Genomic DNA, 17,896 nt, shown 5'->3' on the forward strand with positions numbered 1-17,896 from the left:
ACTTCTGTAACCATAAAAGCCTTGGTTTCATGCATGTTAACATTAGAAGCCTCCTCCCTAAGTTTGTTTTATTCACTGCTTTAGAACACTCCGCCAACCCGGATGTCCTAGCCGTGTCTGAATCCTGGCTTAGGAAGACCACCAAAAACCCTGAAATTTCCATTCCTAACTATAACATTTTCCGACAAGATAGAACTGCAAAAGGAGGCAGAGTTGCAATCTACTGCAGAAATAGCCTGCAGAGTTCTGTCTTACTATCCAGGTCTGTACCCAAACAATTCGAGCTTCTACTTCTAAAAATCCACCTTTCCAGAAACAAGTCTCTCACCGTTGACGCTTGCTATAGACCACCCTCTGACCCCAGCTGTGCCCTGGACACCATATGTGAATTGATTGCCCCCCATCTATCTTCAGAGCTCGTGCTGCTAGGTAACCTGAACTGGGACTTGCTTAACACCCCAGCCATCCTACAATCTAAGCTTGATGCCCTCAATCTCACACAAATGATCAATGAACCTACCAGGTACAATGCCAAATCCGTAAACACGGGCACCCTCATAGATATCATCCTAACCAACTTGACCTCAAAATACACCTCTGCTGTTTTCAACCAAGATCTCAGCGATCACTGCCTTATTGCCTGCATCCGTAATGGGTCTGCGGTCAAACGACCACCCCTCATCACTGTCAAATGCTCCCTAAAACACTTCAGCGAGCAGGCCTTTCTAATCGACCTGGCCTGGGTATCCTGGAAGGATATTGACCTCATCCCGTCAGTAGAGGATGCCTGGTTATTCTTTAAAAGTGCCTTCCTCACCATCTTAAATAAGCATGCCCCATTCAAAAAAAATTGAACCAGGAACAGATATAAGCCCTTGGTTCACTCCAGACCTGACTGCCCTTGACCAGCACAAAAACAGCCTGTGGCATACTGCATTAGCATCGAATAGCCCTTGTGATATGCACATTTTCAGGGAAGTTAGGAACCAATATGCACAGGCAGTTAGGAAAGCTAAGGCTAGCTTTCTCAAACAGAAATTTGCATCCTGTAGTACAAACTCAAAAACGTTCTAGGACACTGTAAAGTCCATGGAGAATAAGAGCACATCCTCCCAGCAGCCCACTGCACTGAGGCTAGGAAACACTGTCACCACCAATAAATCCACTATAATTGAGAATTTCAATTAGCATTTTTCTACGGCTGGCCATTCTTTCCACCTGGCTATCCCTACCCCGGTCAACTGCCCTGCACCCCCCACAGCAACTCGCCCAAGCCTCCTCCATTTCTCCTTCACCCAAATCCAGATAGCTGATGTTCTAAAAGAGCTGCAAAATGTGGACCCCTACAAATCAGCCAGGCTAGACAATCTGGACCCTCTCTTCCTAAAATTATCTGCCGAAATTGTTGCAACCCCTATTACTAGCCTGTTCAACCTCTCTTTCGTATCGTCTGAGATTCCCAAAGATTGGAAAGCTGCCGCGATCATCCCCCTCTTCAAAGGGGGAGACACTCTAGACCCAAACTGCTACAGACCTATATCTATCCTACCCTGCCTTTCTAAGGTCTTCGAAAGCCAAGTTAACAAACAGATTACCGACCATTTCGAATCGCACCGTACCTTCTCTGCTATGCAATCTGGTTTCCGAGCTGGTTATGGGTGCACCACAGCCACACTCAATATCCTAAATGGTATCATAAGCGCCATCGACCTGGCCAAGGCTTTCGACTCTGTCAATCACCACATTCTTATCGACAGACTCAACAGCCTTGGTTTCTCAAATGACTGCCTCGACTGGTTCACCAACTACTTCTCTGATAGAGTTCAGTGTGTCAGATCGGAGGGCCTGTTGTCCGGGCCTCTGGCAGTCTCTATGGGGGTGCCATAGGGTTAATTTCTCGGGCCAACTCTCTTCTCTGTATACATCAATGATGTCGCTCTTGCTGCTGGTGATTCTCTGATCCACGTCTATGCAGACGACACCATTCTGTATACTTCTGGCCCTTCTTTGGACACTGTGTTAACTAACCTCCAGACGAGCATCAATGCCATACAACTCTCCTTCCGTGGTCTCCAACTGCTCTTAAATGCAAGTAAAACTAAATGCATGCTCTTCAACCGATCGCTGCCCGCCCATCCAGCATCACTATTCTGGACAGTTCTGACTTAGAATATGTGGACAACTACAAATACCTAGGGGTCTGGCTAGACTGTAAACTCTCCTTCCAGACTCACATTAAGCATCTCCAATCCAAAATTAAATCTAGAATCGGCTTCCTATTTCGCAACAAAGCATCCTTCACTCATGCTGCCAAACATACCCTCGTAAAACTGACCATCCTACCGATCCTCGACTTCGGCGATGTCATTTAAAAAATAGCCTCCAACACTCTACTCAACAAATTGGAAGCAGTCCATCACAGTGCCATCCATTTTGTCACCAAAGCTCCATATACTACCCAATACTGCGACCTGTACTCTCTCGTTGGCTGGCCCTCGCCAAACCCACTGGCTCCAGGTCATCTACAAGTCTCTGCTAGGTAAAGCCCTACCTTATCTCAGCTCACTGGTCACCATAGCAAATCAAATCAAATGTATTTATATAGCCCTTCGTATATCAGCTGATATCTCAAAGTGCTGTACAGAAACCCAGCCTAAAACCCCAAACAGCAAGCAATGCAGGTGTAGAAGCACGGTGGCTAGGAAAAACTCCCTAGAAAGGCCAAAACCTAGAGAGGAACCAAGCTATGTGGGGTGGCCAGTCCTCTTCTGTCTGTGCCGGGTGGAGATTATAACAGAACATGGCCAAGATGTTCAAATGTTCATAAATGACCAGCATGGTCAAATAATAATAATCACACGCAGAACAGTTGAAACTGGAGCAGCAGCACGGCCAGGTGGACTGGGGACAGCAAGGAGTCATCATGTCAAGTAGTCCTGAGGTATGGTCCTAGGGCTCAGGTCCTCCGAGAGAGAGAGAAAGAAAGAGAGAATTAGAGAGAGCATACTTAAATTCACACAGGACACCGGATAGGACAGGAGAAGTACTCCAGATATAACAAACTGACCCTAGCCCCCCGGCACATAAACTACTGCAGCATAAATACTGGAGGCTGAGACAGGAGGGGTCAGGAGACACTGTGGCCCCATCCGATGACACCCCCAGACAGGGCCAAACAGGAAGGATATAACCCCACCCACTTTGCCAAAGCACAGCCCCCACACCACTAGAGGGATATCTTCAACCTCCAACTTACCATCCTGAGACAAGTCCGAGTAAAGATCTCCGCCACGGCACAACCCAAGGGGGGGCGCCAACCCAGACAGGAAGATCACATCAGTGACTCAACCCACTCAAGTGACGCACCCCTCCTAGGGACGGTATGCAAGAGCCCTAGTAAGCCAGTGACTCAGCCCCTGTAATAGGGTTAGAGGCAGAGAATCCCAGTGGAAAGAGGGGAACCGGCCAGGCAGAGACAGCAAGGGCGGTTCGTTGCTCCAGAGCCTTTCCATTCACCTTCACACTCCTGGGCCAGACTACACTCAATCATATGACCCACTGAAGAGATGAGTCTTCAGTAAAGACTTAAAGGTTGAGACCGAGTTTGCGTCTCTCACATGGGTAGGCAGACCATTCCATAAAAATGGAGCTCTATAGGAGAAAGCCCTGCCTTCAGCTGTTTGCTTAGAAATTCTAGGGACAATTGTGAGGCCTGCGTCTTGTGACCGTAGCGTACGTGTACGTATGTACGGCAGGACCAAATCAGAGAGATAGGTAGGAGCAAGCCCATATAATGCTTTGTAGGTTAGCAGTAAAACCTTGAAATCAGCCCTTGCCTTGACAGGAAGCCAGTGTAGGGAGTAATATGATCAAATTTTGTGGTTCTAGTCAAGATTCTAGCAGCCGTATTTAGCACTAACTGAAGTTTATTTAGTGCTTTATCCAGTTAGCCGGAAAGTAGAGCATTGCAGTAGTCTAACCTAGAAGTGACAAAAGCATGGATTAATTTTTCTGCATCATTTTTGGACAGAAAGTTTCTGATTTTTGCAATGTTACGTAGATGGAAAAAAGCTGTCCTTGAAACAGTCTTGATATGTTCTTCAAAAGAGAGATCAGGGTCCAGAGTATCGCCGAGGTCCTTCACAGTTTTATTTGAGACGACTGTACAACCATTAAGATTGATTGTCAGATTCAACAGAAGCTCTCTTTGTTTCTTGGGACCTAGAACAAGCATCTCTGTTTTGTCCGAGTTTAAAAGTAGAAAGTTTGCAGCCATCCACTTCCTTATGTCTGAAACACATGCTTCTAGCGGAGAATTTGGACATGAACAAATGGGACGGAAGAAAAAGTGGGTCAAAAAATGTTTTTACTTATTTTAAACATTGATCAGCTGGATGTGTCCATTTGTATTCCATACATTGCCAATTGCAGAATGACTCTCTTGAACAATGAACTCCCTACTTTGATATTGCAGTCTTGGCAATGTAGACCAGCCTTCCAATTTCAGTTCAAGGCAAGGAACCATTTGACTGGCAACTAACCATATTCAGATTGGAAGCAAATATAATCTCATGAAAATGCACACTGTTTAGCACTAAAATACAATTCCAAGGTTGCAATTGGTGAGCGTTTAATCTTGTTGAGCGTTTAATCTTGTTGAGCGTTTAATCTTGTTGAGCGTTTAATCTTGAAAAAGCTTGACATGTTCTTTTTTGTTTTAGGACCAAAAAAACGCCTCGCTCTGGAGAACCCTTTGCTGTATTATGCAACGGTGGTGGACAGATTGTGTCTTTGAAGCACAACCGTTTATAACTATGGGTTCCAGAAAACATCTTTAAATGTGTCAACAATGCACAACAAATGTGGTCCTCTTTTTTTCCAGTCTTCAATGCGAAGCTTGACTGCTCAATGTGTGCTTTGCATCATCCACAGAAAAATTATGACCATCTGTGTTTGTTTTTGTGGAATTTTTATTCAAAGACTGACATTATTGTAATGTTTGATACCTTTTTTTTATCAACACATTTTTTTGCAAATGTATGACTCTATTACCCTATGATTTATATTGCCTGAATACTCAACGATGATTAACACCTCAGTTATGTGCTTCTGTCAGGGTTGTGGTCAAATGCATGTAATTTAAATTCAATTTTGCAATTGAATAAAAATCCTATTTAAGTTGAAAATGTTCCTCATTGCAAAAGCATGTAACAGAATTAGGGTATTCCAGAACTGTAATTTACATGTAAATAAACATAACCCTGTTTTATGTTTTTAATACTGCAGATAGAATGCTCCGTGTGCCAGAGATGGCACCATTCAGTTTGTCTTGGGATGACAAAGAAGAACTTCAACAAAGCCAAAATAGAAAATTATTGAAAGGGGCTTTTTTGCTGTTAAATTAGAGACATATAAATAAATGACTGGTGTGCCTTGTAACTACTTTAAAATGTGGAACTGTTGCAATAAAATGCTAACATTGAGTTGACATACAATTTAAGATTGTAAACATTGTCTAACTTCATATATAACAAATTTAACTTGAAATTAACATATCTTTAAAGTTTTGCAAATAAATGCATATTTTCACTTTTTTCATCTTTAAATGCAATATTTGAGATGATGTATTTCTATCAAATCAAAACTTGAAAATTTATGATAGACATGTATAGAATAAATCATACATCGTTTGATGTTTCTGTGACAAACAGTGAATTAACGTTAGTTATTGATTTTTACCGCTTTAAATGGCATTTTATAGATTTTATGTATTTCTATCAAGTCAAAACTGGAATTTCTACTCAAAACAAAGGTCCTAATAGTATGGTTGACATTGTAGAACAAATCATAACTAGCTTAATGATTCTGTGCCAAACGGTGAATGAGTTATTGATTTTTACATTTTTAAATGGCTTTTGGCGAATGTGCGAATATAAAACCAACTTCACCTCGATTCGTTAGCTAGCTACCTATCTCGTCTGCTGTGTACTGGGGTCCTAACTAGCTAGCAAAATGTCCTTCGCTCCCGCTTGCTGTACACCTGTCCTCGCCGTCGTTAATAACATAACTTCGGGAAACAGTGCCCGATAAGCGGGGGCGAGGTTCACCGGTGTGTTAGCTAACGTTACCTATCCTGCTTGCTGTGTACAGGAGTCGTAGTTTTCCAACTCGCAAGTTGTTACCCAGAGTCCTAAACGCCTGTCAAACAACTGACATCGTTAACAGAACTGCGGGGGCGAAGGACGTGTCTATCTACTGTTGTCCTAACTAGCAAGCTGCTGTTGCGCCCCCGCCTCTTATTCTGTGGGGTTTACTGTAATGTACTTGAGCGCTCCCGCATGTGAACCGGAGTCCTATTTTAGAAATTGACCTTTAGAAGTATAAAGAGGGCAGGAACGCCCCGAATTGCGGGAGCCCAGGAGACAAAATAAGGAAGTAGCTAACTAGCAGAGGAAGCCTAGTTTTGCCTGTGTACGGTAGAGGACGCAGTTGATGGTCCATTTCATAGATCCTATTAAGTTAGTATACTAATTCCGAATTCTATGATCCAGTTTGCCTTCGGATGATTGCCTGGCTACCCAGTCTCATTGCTCTGGCCAAACGCCACGCCACGGTCTTCTCTGCAATGAAGTAGCGATCAGTAGATTCTTGGGGAACCTTCGGATGGGGAACCTGTGATACATACAGTGCCTTGCGAAAGTATTCGGCCCCCTTGAACTTTGCGACCTTTTGCCACATTTCAGGCTTCAAACATAAAGATATAAAACTGTATTTTTTTGTGAAGAATCAACAACAAGTGGGACACAATCATGAAGTGGAACGACATTTATTGGATATTTCAAACTTTTTTAACAAATCAAGAACTGAACAATTGGGCGTGCAAAATTATTCAGCCCCTTTACTTTCAGTGCAGCAAACTCACTCCAGAAGTTCAGTGAGGATCTCTGAATGATCCAATGTTGACCTAAATGACTAATGATGATAAATACAATCCACCTGTGTGTAATCAAGTCTCTGTATAAATGCACCTGCACTGTGATAGTCTCAGAGGTCCGTTAAAAGTGCAGAGAGCATCATGAAGAACAAGGAACACACCAGGCAGGTCCGAGATACTGTTGTGAAGAAGTTTAAAGCCGGATTTGGATACAAAAAGATTTCCCAAGCAGCACTGTGCAAGCGATAATATTGAAATGGAAGGAGTATCAGACCACTGCAAATCTACCAAGACCTGGCCGTCCCTCTAAACTTTCAGCTCATACAAGGAGAAGACTGATCAGAGATGCAGCCAAGAGGCCCATGATCACTCTGGATGAACTGCAGAGATCTACAGCTGAGGTGGGAGACTGTCCATAGGACAACAATCAGTCGTATATTGCACAAATCTGGCCTTTATGGAAGAGTGGCAAGAAGAAAGCTTTTTGGCAACAATGCAAAACGCTATGTTTGGCGTAAAAGCAACACAGCTCATCACCCTGACCACACCATCCCCACTGTCAAACATGGTGGTGGCAGCATCATGGTTTAGGCCTGCTTTTCTTCAGCAGGGACAGGGAAGATGGTTAAAATTGATGGGAAGATGGATGGAGCCAAATACAGGACCATTCTGGAAGAAAACCTGATGGAGTCTGCAAAAGACCTGAGACTGGGACGGAGATTTGTCTTCCAACAAGACAATGATCCAAAACATAAAGCAAAATCTACAATGGAATGGTTCAAAAATAAACATATCCAGGTGTTAGAATGGCCAAGTCAAAGTCCAGACCTGAATCCAATCGAGAATCTGTGGAAAGAACTGAAAACTGCTGTTCACAAATGCTCTCCATCCAACCTCACTGAGCTCGAGCTGTTTTGCAAGGAGGAATGGGAAAAAATGTCAGTCTCTCGATGTGCAAAACTGATAGACATACCCCAAGCGACTTACAGCTGTAATCGCAGCAAAAGGTGGAGCTACAAAGTATTAACTTAAGGGGGCTGAATAATTTTGCACGCCCAATTTTTCAGTTTCTGATTTGTTTAAAAAGTTTGAAATATCCCATAAATGTCGTTCCACTTCAAGATTGTGTCCCACTTGTTGTTGATTCTTCACAAAAAAAGCCTGAAATGTGGCAAAAGGTCGCAAAGTTCAAGGGGGCCGAATACTTTCGCAAGGCACTGTATTTCATGGCACATTATAGGCTACTCTTGTGCCATATAGTATGATTGTATCTTATCAGGGACTGGTGATTGCATGAAGGCATGCAATACAATAGGTTTTCATTATGTGAAATTGCATTTAAGCTAAACATAAAACAATTGTAATGCTTTGCAATTATCCAGTTTAGACCAAATTAATGTATGCTGCACTTGTCAAATTGATGCATCATTCCGTCTCAATAGCTATACCGCCAGCTGATAGACAAGATTAGACGCATCATCCAATATATTAAATCCAAACACAGAAAACAAACACTGATTCAACACTTAATTTATAATTTATTCACATGAACAAATACACAGTGTGTATGAGGTTACAACTTAGACTCAGAGGAATCCTTTAAAACCAGGTACTTGTCACTTAAGTTAAATGGAGGTTGTCTATATCTGACAAGGAACTTCTGCCAGTAGTGAAGGGAGCTGGAGGGACTTTACTTGACAGAATGGAAGACTTTGTGAGCCACCTGTAGGACAGAAATTAAAGGACAAGTTATTGCAAACTGTCTTGTACAAATGTATGCAAAGTGAGTGACACTTGTCTCCTAAAGTAGCTAGTCATCCCATCCAAAGTTGGGAGTATTTTCTATTCATTCCTCCTGTCTGACGATAGTAAGCACCCAGACTTATCACCAAATGAGGTTCGGTCCACCTATATGTCCCCGTTTCTCCACAGCCTTCTCCTCCATCCTGCTATTCAAGTACTGTTCTCAAATTCTAACATCTCCAATCATGAGGAACTTAATGAAGGAGGAGCATGCGATAGAGTAAATCCACTGACTCCTGGATATAATCTTGCTTGTAGAAGTTCAAATGTTGAGTCATCTAATTTACCCATGCATCAGTTGTGGTGGTACACCTGGATGATTAGCCCAATGCTGACAGTAATACTAGGCTATTATTTTCCCTAGAGATATAGGGAGTATACTACTACACATCTCAATAGTCTTAAGTCGCTTTCTCTCCATCATCTGCACTGACGTGAAGGAACTGGACAGGTGAATGCAAACACCCAGTATGGTTTCAACCACAGTTCTGTCAACTGTTTTCAGAACAGTACAGATGAAGGAGAGGAGACAAGGAGAGGAAACCACTATATACTATTGAGATGAACCCACTGATATCACTCTCCTGTCAGTCTGACAGCCAGCCTCAGTGTCATGTTCATTATTGGCAGACAGAGAGATCTACCTCCAGCCTACATACAGTACCAGTCTGTAATATCTCTGTGTTTCAAGCAGACCACCATAGTCCCCGTGCACAGGAACGCCAAGGTAGCCTGTCTAAATGACTTTCACCTCGTAGTACTCACATCTGTAGCCATGTAATGCATTGAAAGGCTGGTCATGGCTCACATCGACACCATCATCCCAGACACCCTGGACCCACTCCAATTCACATACTGCCCCAACAGATCCACAGATGATGCAATCTCTATTGCACTCCACACTACCCTCTCTCACCTGGACAAAAGGAACACCTATGTGAGAATGCTATTCATTGACTACAGCTCAGCGTTCAACACCATAGTGCCCTCAAAGCTCATCAATAAGCTAAGGATCCTGGGACTAAACACCTCCCTCTGCAAATGGATCCTGGACTTCCTGACGGGCCACCCCCAGGGGGTAAGGGTAGGCAACGACAACATGGGATCCTCAACACGGGGTCGCCTCAGGGGTGCGTGCTCAGTCCCCTCCTGTACTCCGTTCACTCATAACTGCACGACTCCAACACCGTCATTAAGTTTGCTGAAGACACTTCAGTGATAGACCTGATCACCAACGACGATGAGACAGACTACAGGGAGGAGGTCAGTGACGAGGCAGGTGTGTTGCCAGGACAACAGCCTCTCCCTCGACATCAGCAAGACAAAGTGGCTGATCATGGACTACATGAAATGGATGGCCAAGCACGCCTCCATCCACATCGACGGGCTAAAATGGAGAGGGTCGAGAACTTCCAAGTTCCTCAGTGTCCACATCACTAATGAATTAACATGGTTCACACACACCAACACAGTCATGAAGAAGACATGACAACGCCTCTTCCCCCTCAGGAGGCTGAAAAGATTTGTCATGTGCCCTCAGATCCTCAAAGTTCTACAGCTGCACCATTGAAAGCAACTTGACTGGCTGCATCACCGATTGGTACGGCTACTGCTTGGCATCCAACCACAAGGCGCTACAGAGGGTACTGCGTACGTCCCAGTACCTCACAGTGGCCGAGCTCCCTGCCTTCCAGGACCTCTAAGCGGTGTCAGATGAAGGCCCTAAAAATGGTCAAGGACTCCAGCCACCCAAATCACTGATTATTGTACTTTTAAATTTGAATTGAAAACATGGCTAAAATCTATCCAAACCTGTACACGAGTTATCTGTGGTTCATATGCAAGACTACAGTTGATGATAGTGTTGTTGTTGTCGTTAGAATGATATATTATTGGATGTAATGTATTGGTATTTTGTATTGTTTTAGTGAGTTTTTGTATTGTGGCTGTGTAATTGTCCTTAACTGCCCAGGGACTACAAATGCAAATTATCTTTTGGCTATCCCCAGCACATTTACATGGCTGTTGCATTATTGTAATATTGATGTTGATTAATGTGCATTGTCCCCTATAAATAAATAAAACAATACATCAGACTGTTCCCTCTGCTACTGCACGGCAAGCGGTACCGGTGCACCAAGTGTGGAACCAACAGGACCCTGAACATCTTCTACTCTCAAGCCATAAGACTACTAAATAGTTAACCATATAGCTACCCGGACTATCTGCATTGACCCTCTTTTGCAGTAACTCTTGACTCATCACATACGCTGCCGCTGCTACCTATTATCTATCCTGTTTCCTAGTCACTTTACCCCTACCTATATGTATAGTTGAAGTAAGAAGTGTACATACACTTAGGCTGGAGTCATTAAAACTAGTTTTTCAACCACTCCCCAAATGTCTTGTTAACAAACAATAGTTTTGGCAAGTCGGTTAGGACATCTACTTTCCTCATGACACAAGTAATTTTTCCAACAATTGTTTACAGACAGATTATTTCACTTATTGTTCACTGTATCACAATTCCAGTGGGTCAGAAGTTCACATACACTAAGTTGACTGTGCCTTTAAACAGCTTGGAAAATTTCTGAAAATTATGTCATGGCTTTAGAAGCTTCTGATAGGCTAATTGACATCATTTGAGTCAATTGGAGGTGTACCTGTGGATGTATTTCAAGGCCTACCTTCAAACTCAGTGCCTCTTTGCTTGACATCATGGGAAAATCAAAAGAAATCAGCTAAGACCTCAGAAAAATATTTCTAGACCTCCACAAGTCTGGTTCATCCTTGGGAGCAATTTCCAAACGCCTGAAGGTACCACGTTCATCTGTACAAACAATAGTACGCAAGTATAAACACCATGGGACAATCCTACCACCATGGGCCGTCATAACGCTCAGGAAGGAGACGCGTTCTGTCTCCTACAGATGAACGTACTTTGGTGCGAAAAGTGCATCTTAATCCCAGAACAACAGCAAAGGACCTTGTGAAGATGCTGGAGGAAACTGGTACAAAAGTATCTATATCCACAGTAAAAACCAGTCCTATATTGACATAACCTGAAAGGCCACTCAGCAAGGAAGAAGCCACTGCTCCAAAACCACCATAAAAACGCCAGACTACAGTTTACAACTTCACATGGGGACAAAGATCGTACTTTTTGGAGAAATGCCCTCTGGTCTGATGAAACAAAAATAGAACTGTTTGGCCATAATGACCATTATGTTTGGAGGAAAAAGGGGGAGGCTTACAAACCGAAGAACACTATCCGAACCATGACGCACAGGGGTAGCAGCATCATGTTGTGGGGGTGCGTTGCTGCAGGAGGGACTGGTACACTTCACAAAATAGATGGCATCATGAGGTAGGAAAATTATGTGGATATATTGATGCAGCATCTCAAGACATCAGTCAGGAAGTTAAATCTTAGTTGCAAATGGGTCTTCCAAATGGACAATGACCAAGTATACTTCCAAAGTTTTGGAACAATTGCTTAAGGACAAAGTCAAGGTATTGGAGTGGTCATCACAAAGCCCTGACCTCAATCCTATAGACTATTTGTGGGCAGAACTGAAAAAGCGTGTGCAAGCAATGAGGCCTACAAGTCTGACTCAGTTACACCAGCTCTGTCAGGAGGAATGGGCCAGAATCCACCCAACTTATTGTGGGAAGCTTGTGGAAGGCTCCCGGAACCGTTTGACCCAAGTTGAACAATTTAAAGGCAATGCTAACAAATACTAATTGAGTGTATGTAAACTTCTGACCCACTGGGAATGTGATGAAAATAAATAAAACCTGAAATAAATCACTATTATTCTGACATTTCACATTCTTAAAATAAAGTGGTGATCCTAACTGACCTAAAACAGGGATTTTTTACTAGGATTATATGTCAGGAATTGTGAAAAAAAATGATTTTAAATGTAATTGGCTAAGGTGTACGTAAACTTCCGACTTCAACTGTGCATATCTACCTCAATTAGCTCGTACCCCTGCACATAAACTCGGTACTGGTAGCCTGTGTATATAGCCAGGTTATCGTTACTCATTGTGTATTTATTCCTTGTGCTTTTTCGATAATTTTCTCTGCATTGTTGGGAAAGGCCCGTAAGTAAGCATTTCACTGTTCGTCTGCACCCGTTGTTTACGAAGCATATGACAAATAACATTTGATTTGAGTAGGCTCTACCAAGACCTGCAGGCATTATCAATGGAGTCACATGCACTCTCATGCCTGCTTGTATGTATTCCCTTGCACCCCCTTCTTCACTGTTGGTGAAAGTGTATGGGTAGATCTCACATACACAGTGGTCCCGCGCATGGAGGAAGTCGAAAAGCTCCTCGGTGCAGTCCTCTCTGGTTTCGGACTTGGAGCCAACCCTGGATTCACAGTCCTCCAGTTTCGCCCTGGCGTGGACGCAGTGCTCTGCCTGCGCACACTTGTCCCGCACCACCTCAAGGGGGTCCTGGAACAGATAAACCAAGGTCAATAAGTACACAAACCATCTATTCCCCTAGCCTGGTCTCAGATCTGTTTGTGCTATAGCCAACATGTCTGGCATAACAAACGAGCATAGACTTGGCTATAGCTCAAACAGATCTGGGACCAGGCTATTAATTCCCTCCAGTTAGCTATGTTAGAACATATGATGTGGGTTTTAGAACAAATGCAAGGTGGGCAAATTATGCTGCATCAAACCAAATCGATTCATACCACCATATCTTCCTCCTCCTCCTCTTCCTCCTCCTCCTGAAAGAAAAACACATTTTAAACCACTCGAAACATTACACCGATGTTACACACTGGGCAATATACTAAGCTAGCTAGCGCGTACTATTTATTACCACTGGTTGATCGAAAGCAACCTAGCAGATTATTGGCTAACTAGCTAGCGAGTATGCTAACGAATCTGCTAGACACTTTGGCTCTCTCAAATTTGGCCTTTAACAAATGAGCCCGTTCATTATTTAACGAGATATTGAATACAACATGGTGAGTTCACGTCTTACATCTTCAGGTTCCCCGTTCAGGATCATTTTCTCCTCGAAAACCATGACGTTTATGCTCTTGACCTGGTATGACCCACTGTTAGATGATGAATTAGATGTTGGAGGACGGACCAGTCCAGGTCACTCACCGGATGTTATCGTGTCGTCACATTACTTCCGGTGTCCACTAGTTACCACAGCCACAAAGTCGAAATTGGTTATATCGTAGACATATTTTTGTTATTCCTTTTTGATCTTAATTTAAGGTTAGGCATAAGGTTATCAGTGGGTTACAATTAGGGCTAGGTTTAAGATAACATTTTAAGAAGATAAATTGTAGAAATGGGCGAGGTTTATAACTTTGTGGCTATGGTAACTGGTGACGACCCGTTACTTATTCTATGTTTAGTAATGGCATCTAGTTGAGTCACTGTACGCTACTGCTGCATTGTGCAACGGAGTAGTTACATACCTTTTAAAGGGACTCAGTCACGTACAGGACAGCCATTTCACATCTAGACCTATTTCCCAAATTCGAAATTCCCCCCCAAAATTCTAAATGAAACACCCCAAAAATTGTTTAAGAACAGAGTGAGATCTCCAAGGGCAAAGTCCAAGAAAAAAAATCTAAATTTGATTGGCCCTTCTAGTGTCCATATTCAAATAATGTAAGGATCAGAGCAACAATATTGTTTTTAGTTCACCTTTATTTAACCAGGTAGGCCAGTCGAGAACAAGTTCTCATTTACAACTGCGACCTGGCCAAGATAAAGCAAAGCAGTGCGACAAAAACAACACAGAGTTACACATAAACAAACGTACAGTCAATAACACAATAGAAAAATCTATGTACAGTTTGTGCAAATGTAGAAGAGTAGGGAGGTAAGGCAATAAATAGGCCATAGAGGCGAAAAAAATACAATTTAGCATAAACACTGGAGTGATAGATGTGCAGATAATGATGTGCAAGTAGAGATACCGGGGTGCAAAAGAGCAAGAGGATAAATAACAATATGGGGATGAGGTAGTTGTGTGTGCTATTTACAGATTGGCTGTGTACTGGTACAGTGGTCAGTAAGCTGCTCTGACAGCTGATGCTTAAAGTTAGAGAGGGAGATATAAGACTCCAGATTCAGTGATTTTTGCAGTTTGTTCCAGTCATTGGCAGCAGAAAACTGGAAGGAAAGGCGGCCAAAGCAAGTGTTGGCCAGTGAAATATACCTGCTGGAGCGCGTGCTACGGGTGGGTGTTGCTATGTTGACCAGTGAGCTGAGACTTATAGATGAGCTGGAGCCAGTGGGTTTGGCGACGAATATGTATTGAGGGCCAGCCAATGAGAGCATACAGGTCGCAGTGGTGGGTAGTATATGGGGCTTTGGTGACAAAACGGATGGCACTGTGATGGACTACATCCAGTTTGCTGAGTAGAGTGTTGGAGGCTATTTTGTAAATGATATCGCCGAAGTCCAGAATCGGTAGGATAGTCAGTTTTACAAGGGTATTTTTGGCAGCATGAGTGAAGGAGGCTTTGTATTGGAGATAATAGCTGTTGTCATATCGATCCCGTTAACGGGATCTCAGGCCTAAGAAGTTAATGTGAGTCTGGAGGGAGAGTTTACAGTCTAACCAGACACCGAGGTATTTGTAGTTGTCCATATATTCTAAGTCAGAACCGTCCAGAGTAATGATGCTAGTCGGGTGGGCGGGTGCGGGCAACAATCGGTTGAAGAGCATGCATTTAGGTTTACTTGCATTTAAAAGCATTTGGAGGTCACGGAAGGAGTGTTGTATGGCATTGATGCTCGTTTGAAGGTTTGTTAACACAGTGTCCAAAGAAGGGCCAGATAGAAACAGAATGGTGTCGTCTGCGTAGAGGTGGATCAGAGAATCACCAGCATCAAGGGCGACATCATTGATGTATAGAGGAAAGAGTCGGCCCAAGAAAAGATCTCTGTGGCACCCCCATAGACTACCAGAGGTCCAGACAACAGGCCTTCCGATTTGACACACTGAACTCTATCTGAGAAGTAGTTGGTGAACCAGGCGAGGCAGTCATTTGAGAAACCAAGGCTTTTGAGTCTGGCGATAAGAATGCTGTGATTGACAGAGTCGAATGCCTTGGCCAGTTCGATGAAGACGGCTGCACAGTACTATCTTTTATCGATGGCGGTTATGATATCGTTTAGGACCTTGAGCGTAACTGAGGTGCACCCATGACCAGCTCAGAAACCAGATTGCATAGTGGAGAAGGTACAGTGGGATTTGAAATGGTCGGTGATCTGTTTGTTAACTTGGCTTTCGAAGACCTTAGAAAGGCAGGGTAGGATAGATATAGGTCTGTAGCAGTTTGGGTCTAGAGTGTCTCCCCCTTTGAAGAGGGGGATGATCGCGGCAGCTTTCTAATCTTTGGGAATCTCAGACAAAACGAAAGAGTGGTTGAATAGGCTAGTAATAGGGGTTGCAACAATTTCGGCAGATAATTTTAGGAAGAGAGGGTCCAGATTGTCGAGCCCAGCTGATCCAGATTTTGCAGCTCTTTCAGAACTTCAGCTGTCTGGATTTGGGTGAAGGAGAAGCGGGGGGTGGGGGGTGGGGGGGGTGGGGGGGGGGGCTTGGGCAAGTTGCTGCAGGGTGTGCAGAGATGTTGGCTGGGGTAGGGGTAGCCAGGTGGAAAGCATGGCCAGCCATTGAAAAAGGCTTATAGAAATGATCCTTAATCGTAGATTTATCGGTGGTGACAATGTTTCAGTGTAGTGGGCAGCTGGGAGGAGGTGCTCTTATTCTCCATGGACTTTAGAGTGTCCCAAATTTTGAGGGAATTAGTGTTGGCCTTTGCTTTCCTGCCTGACTGCGTGTATTGGTTCCTGACTTCCCTGAACAGTTGCATATCGCGGGGACTATTCGATGCTATTGCAGTCCGCCACAGGATGTTTTTGTTCTGGTCGAGGGCAGTCAGGTCTGAAGTGAACCAAGGGCTATATCTGTTCTTAGTTCTGCATTTTTTGAATGGAGCATGCTTATCTAAGATGGTGAGGAAATTACTTTTAAAGAATGACCAGGCATCCTCAACTGACGGGATGAGGTCAATATCCTTCCAGGATACCCGGGCCAGGTCGATTAGAAAGGCCTGCTCACAGAAGTGTTTTAGGGAGCGTTTGACAGTGATTAGGGTGGTCGTTTGACTGCTGGCCCGTAACAGATACAGGCAATGAGGCAGTGATCGCTGAGATCCTGATTGAAGACAGCGGAGGTGTATTTGGAGGGCCAGTTGTTCAGGATATCGTCTATGAGGGTGCCCTTGTTTGCAGATTTAGGGTTGTACCTGGTGGGTTCCTTGATGATTTGATGATTTGACTTCTATTTCTGACGCAGATCGCGCTACAAGTCCTGCCCCTCCCATCTACTCATTGGTTTATAGAAGCAGGTACCCACGTGCCATCTCCCCGGTATCTTATTCGTGCCATCTCCTCATTGATAGGATGCAGCATCATCTGGATATGTATGCAACAAAAGTTCAACATTCACCTTCTCTTACCATTTCCGTCAAGCCGTCTACACATACAGTTTGACTCATACATTTGATAAATCCAACTTATGCGTCAATCACACCAACAGCGTCGTTGCATTTCGGTACACCAGAATTACATTCTGAAACACTGCATTTGCCTTGCAGCATTGCGTTGCAGAGGCAGTTGCAGTGCATTCGGTGTGGTGCATACAGTGGATTTTTTTGAACATATGTGTCAAACTGTATGCATAGAGGAGGGAGCAGAAGGTGAATGTTGAACTTTTGTTGCATACATATCCAGATGATGCTGCATCCTATTTTGAGCAGCGTGTTCAAAGAGTTATGCACCACACCTAACGCACTGCAACTGCCTCTACAACGCAATGCTGCAAGGCATTTAATTGGAAATGAATGTAATTCTGATGTACCAAAATGCGATGACTTATAAGGGCACAGAGCGAGACCCAGATGCAGACATGGGAGGCAGACGGTTCGAGTCTCTTGATATTTATTATAATCCAAGGGGCAGGCAAGAGAATGGTCGTGGACAGGCAAAAGATCATAAACTAGGTCATCCAGGAGGTACAGAATGGCAGGCAGGCTCGAGGTCAGAGCAGGCAGTATGGTCAGGCAGGCTGGTTCAGAGTCAAGGGTCAAAA

At 43.7% G+C, this 17,896-nt stretch overlaps 1 protein-coding gene across 1 annotated transcript; it reads right to left on the bottom strand.

The window, feature by feature from the left end:
• Positions 1 to 8,452: 8,452 nt before the first annotated feature.
• LOC109889057 (cytochrome b-c1 complex subunit 6, mitochondrial-like) lies at positions 8,453 to 13,903 on the bottom strand. Its single transcript, XM_020480214.2, has 4 exons — positions 13,751 to 13,903; positions 13,455 to 13,490; positions 13,045 to 13,206; positions 8,453 to 8,657 (listed from the first exon to the last, which is right to left on the bottom strand). The coding sequence occupies exons 1-4, from the start codon at positions 13,793 to 13,795 to the stop codon at positions 8,625 to 8,627; spliced, it is 276 nt and encodes a 91-aa protein (XP_020335803.1). The 5' UTR covers positions 13,796 to 13,903; the 3' UTR covers positions 8,453 to 8,624.
• Positions 13,904 to 17,896: the final 3,993 nt, after the last annotated feature.

The sequence above is a fragment of the Oncorhynchus kisutch genome, linkage group LG4 (assembly GCF_002021735.2).
Source record: "Oncorhynchus kisutch isolate 150728-3 linkage group LG4, Okis_V2, whole genome shotgun sequence".
NCBI classification, from domain to species: Eukaryota; Metazoa; Chordata; class Actinopteri; order Salmoniformes; family Salmonidae; genus Oncorhynchus; species Oncorhynchus kisutch.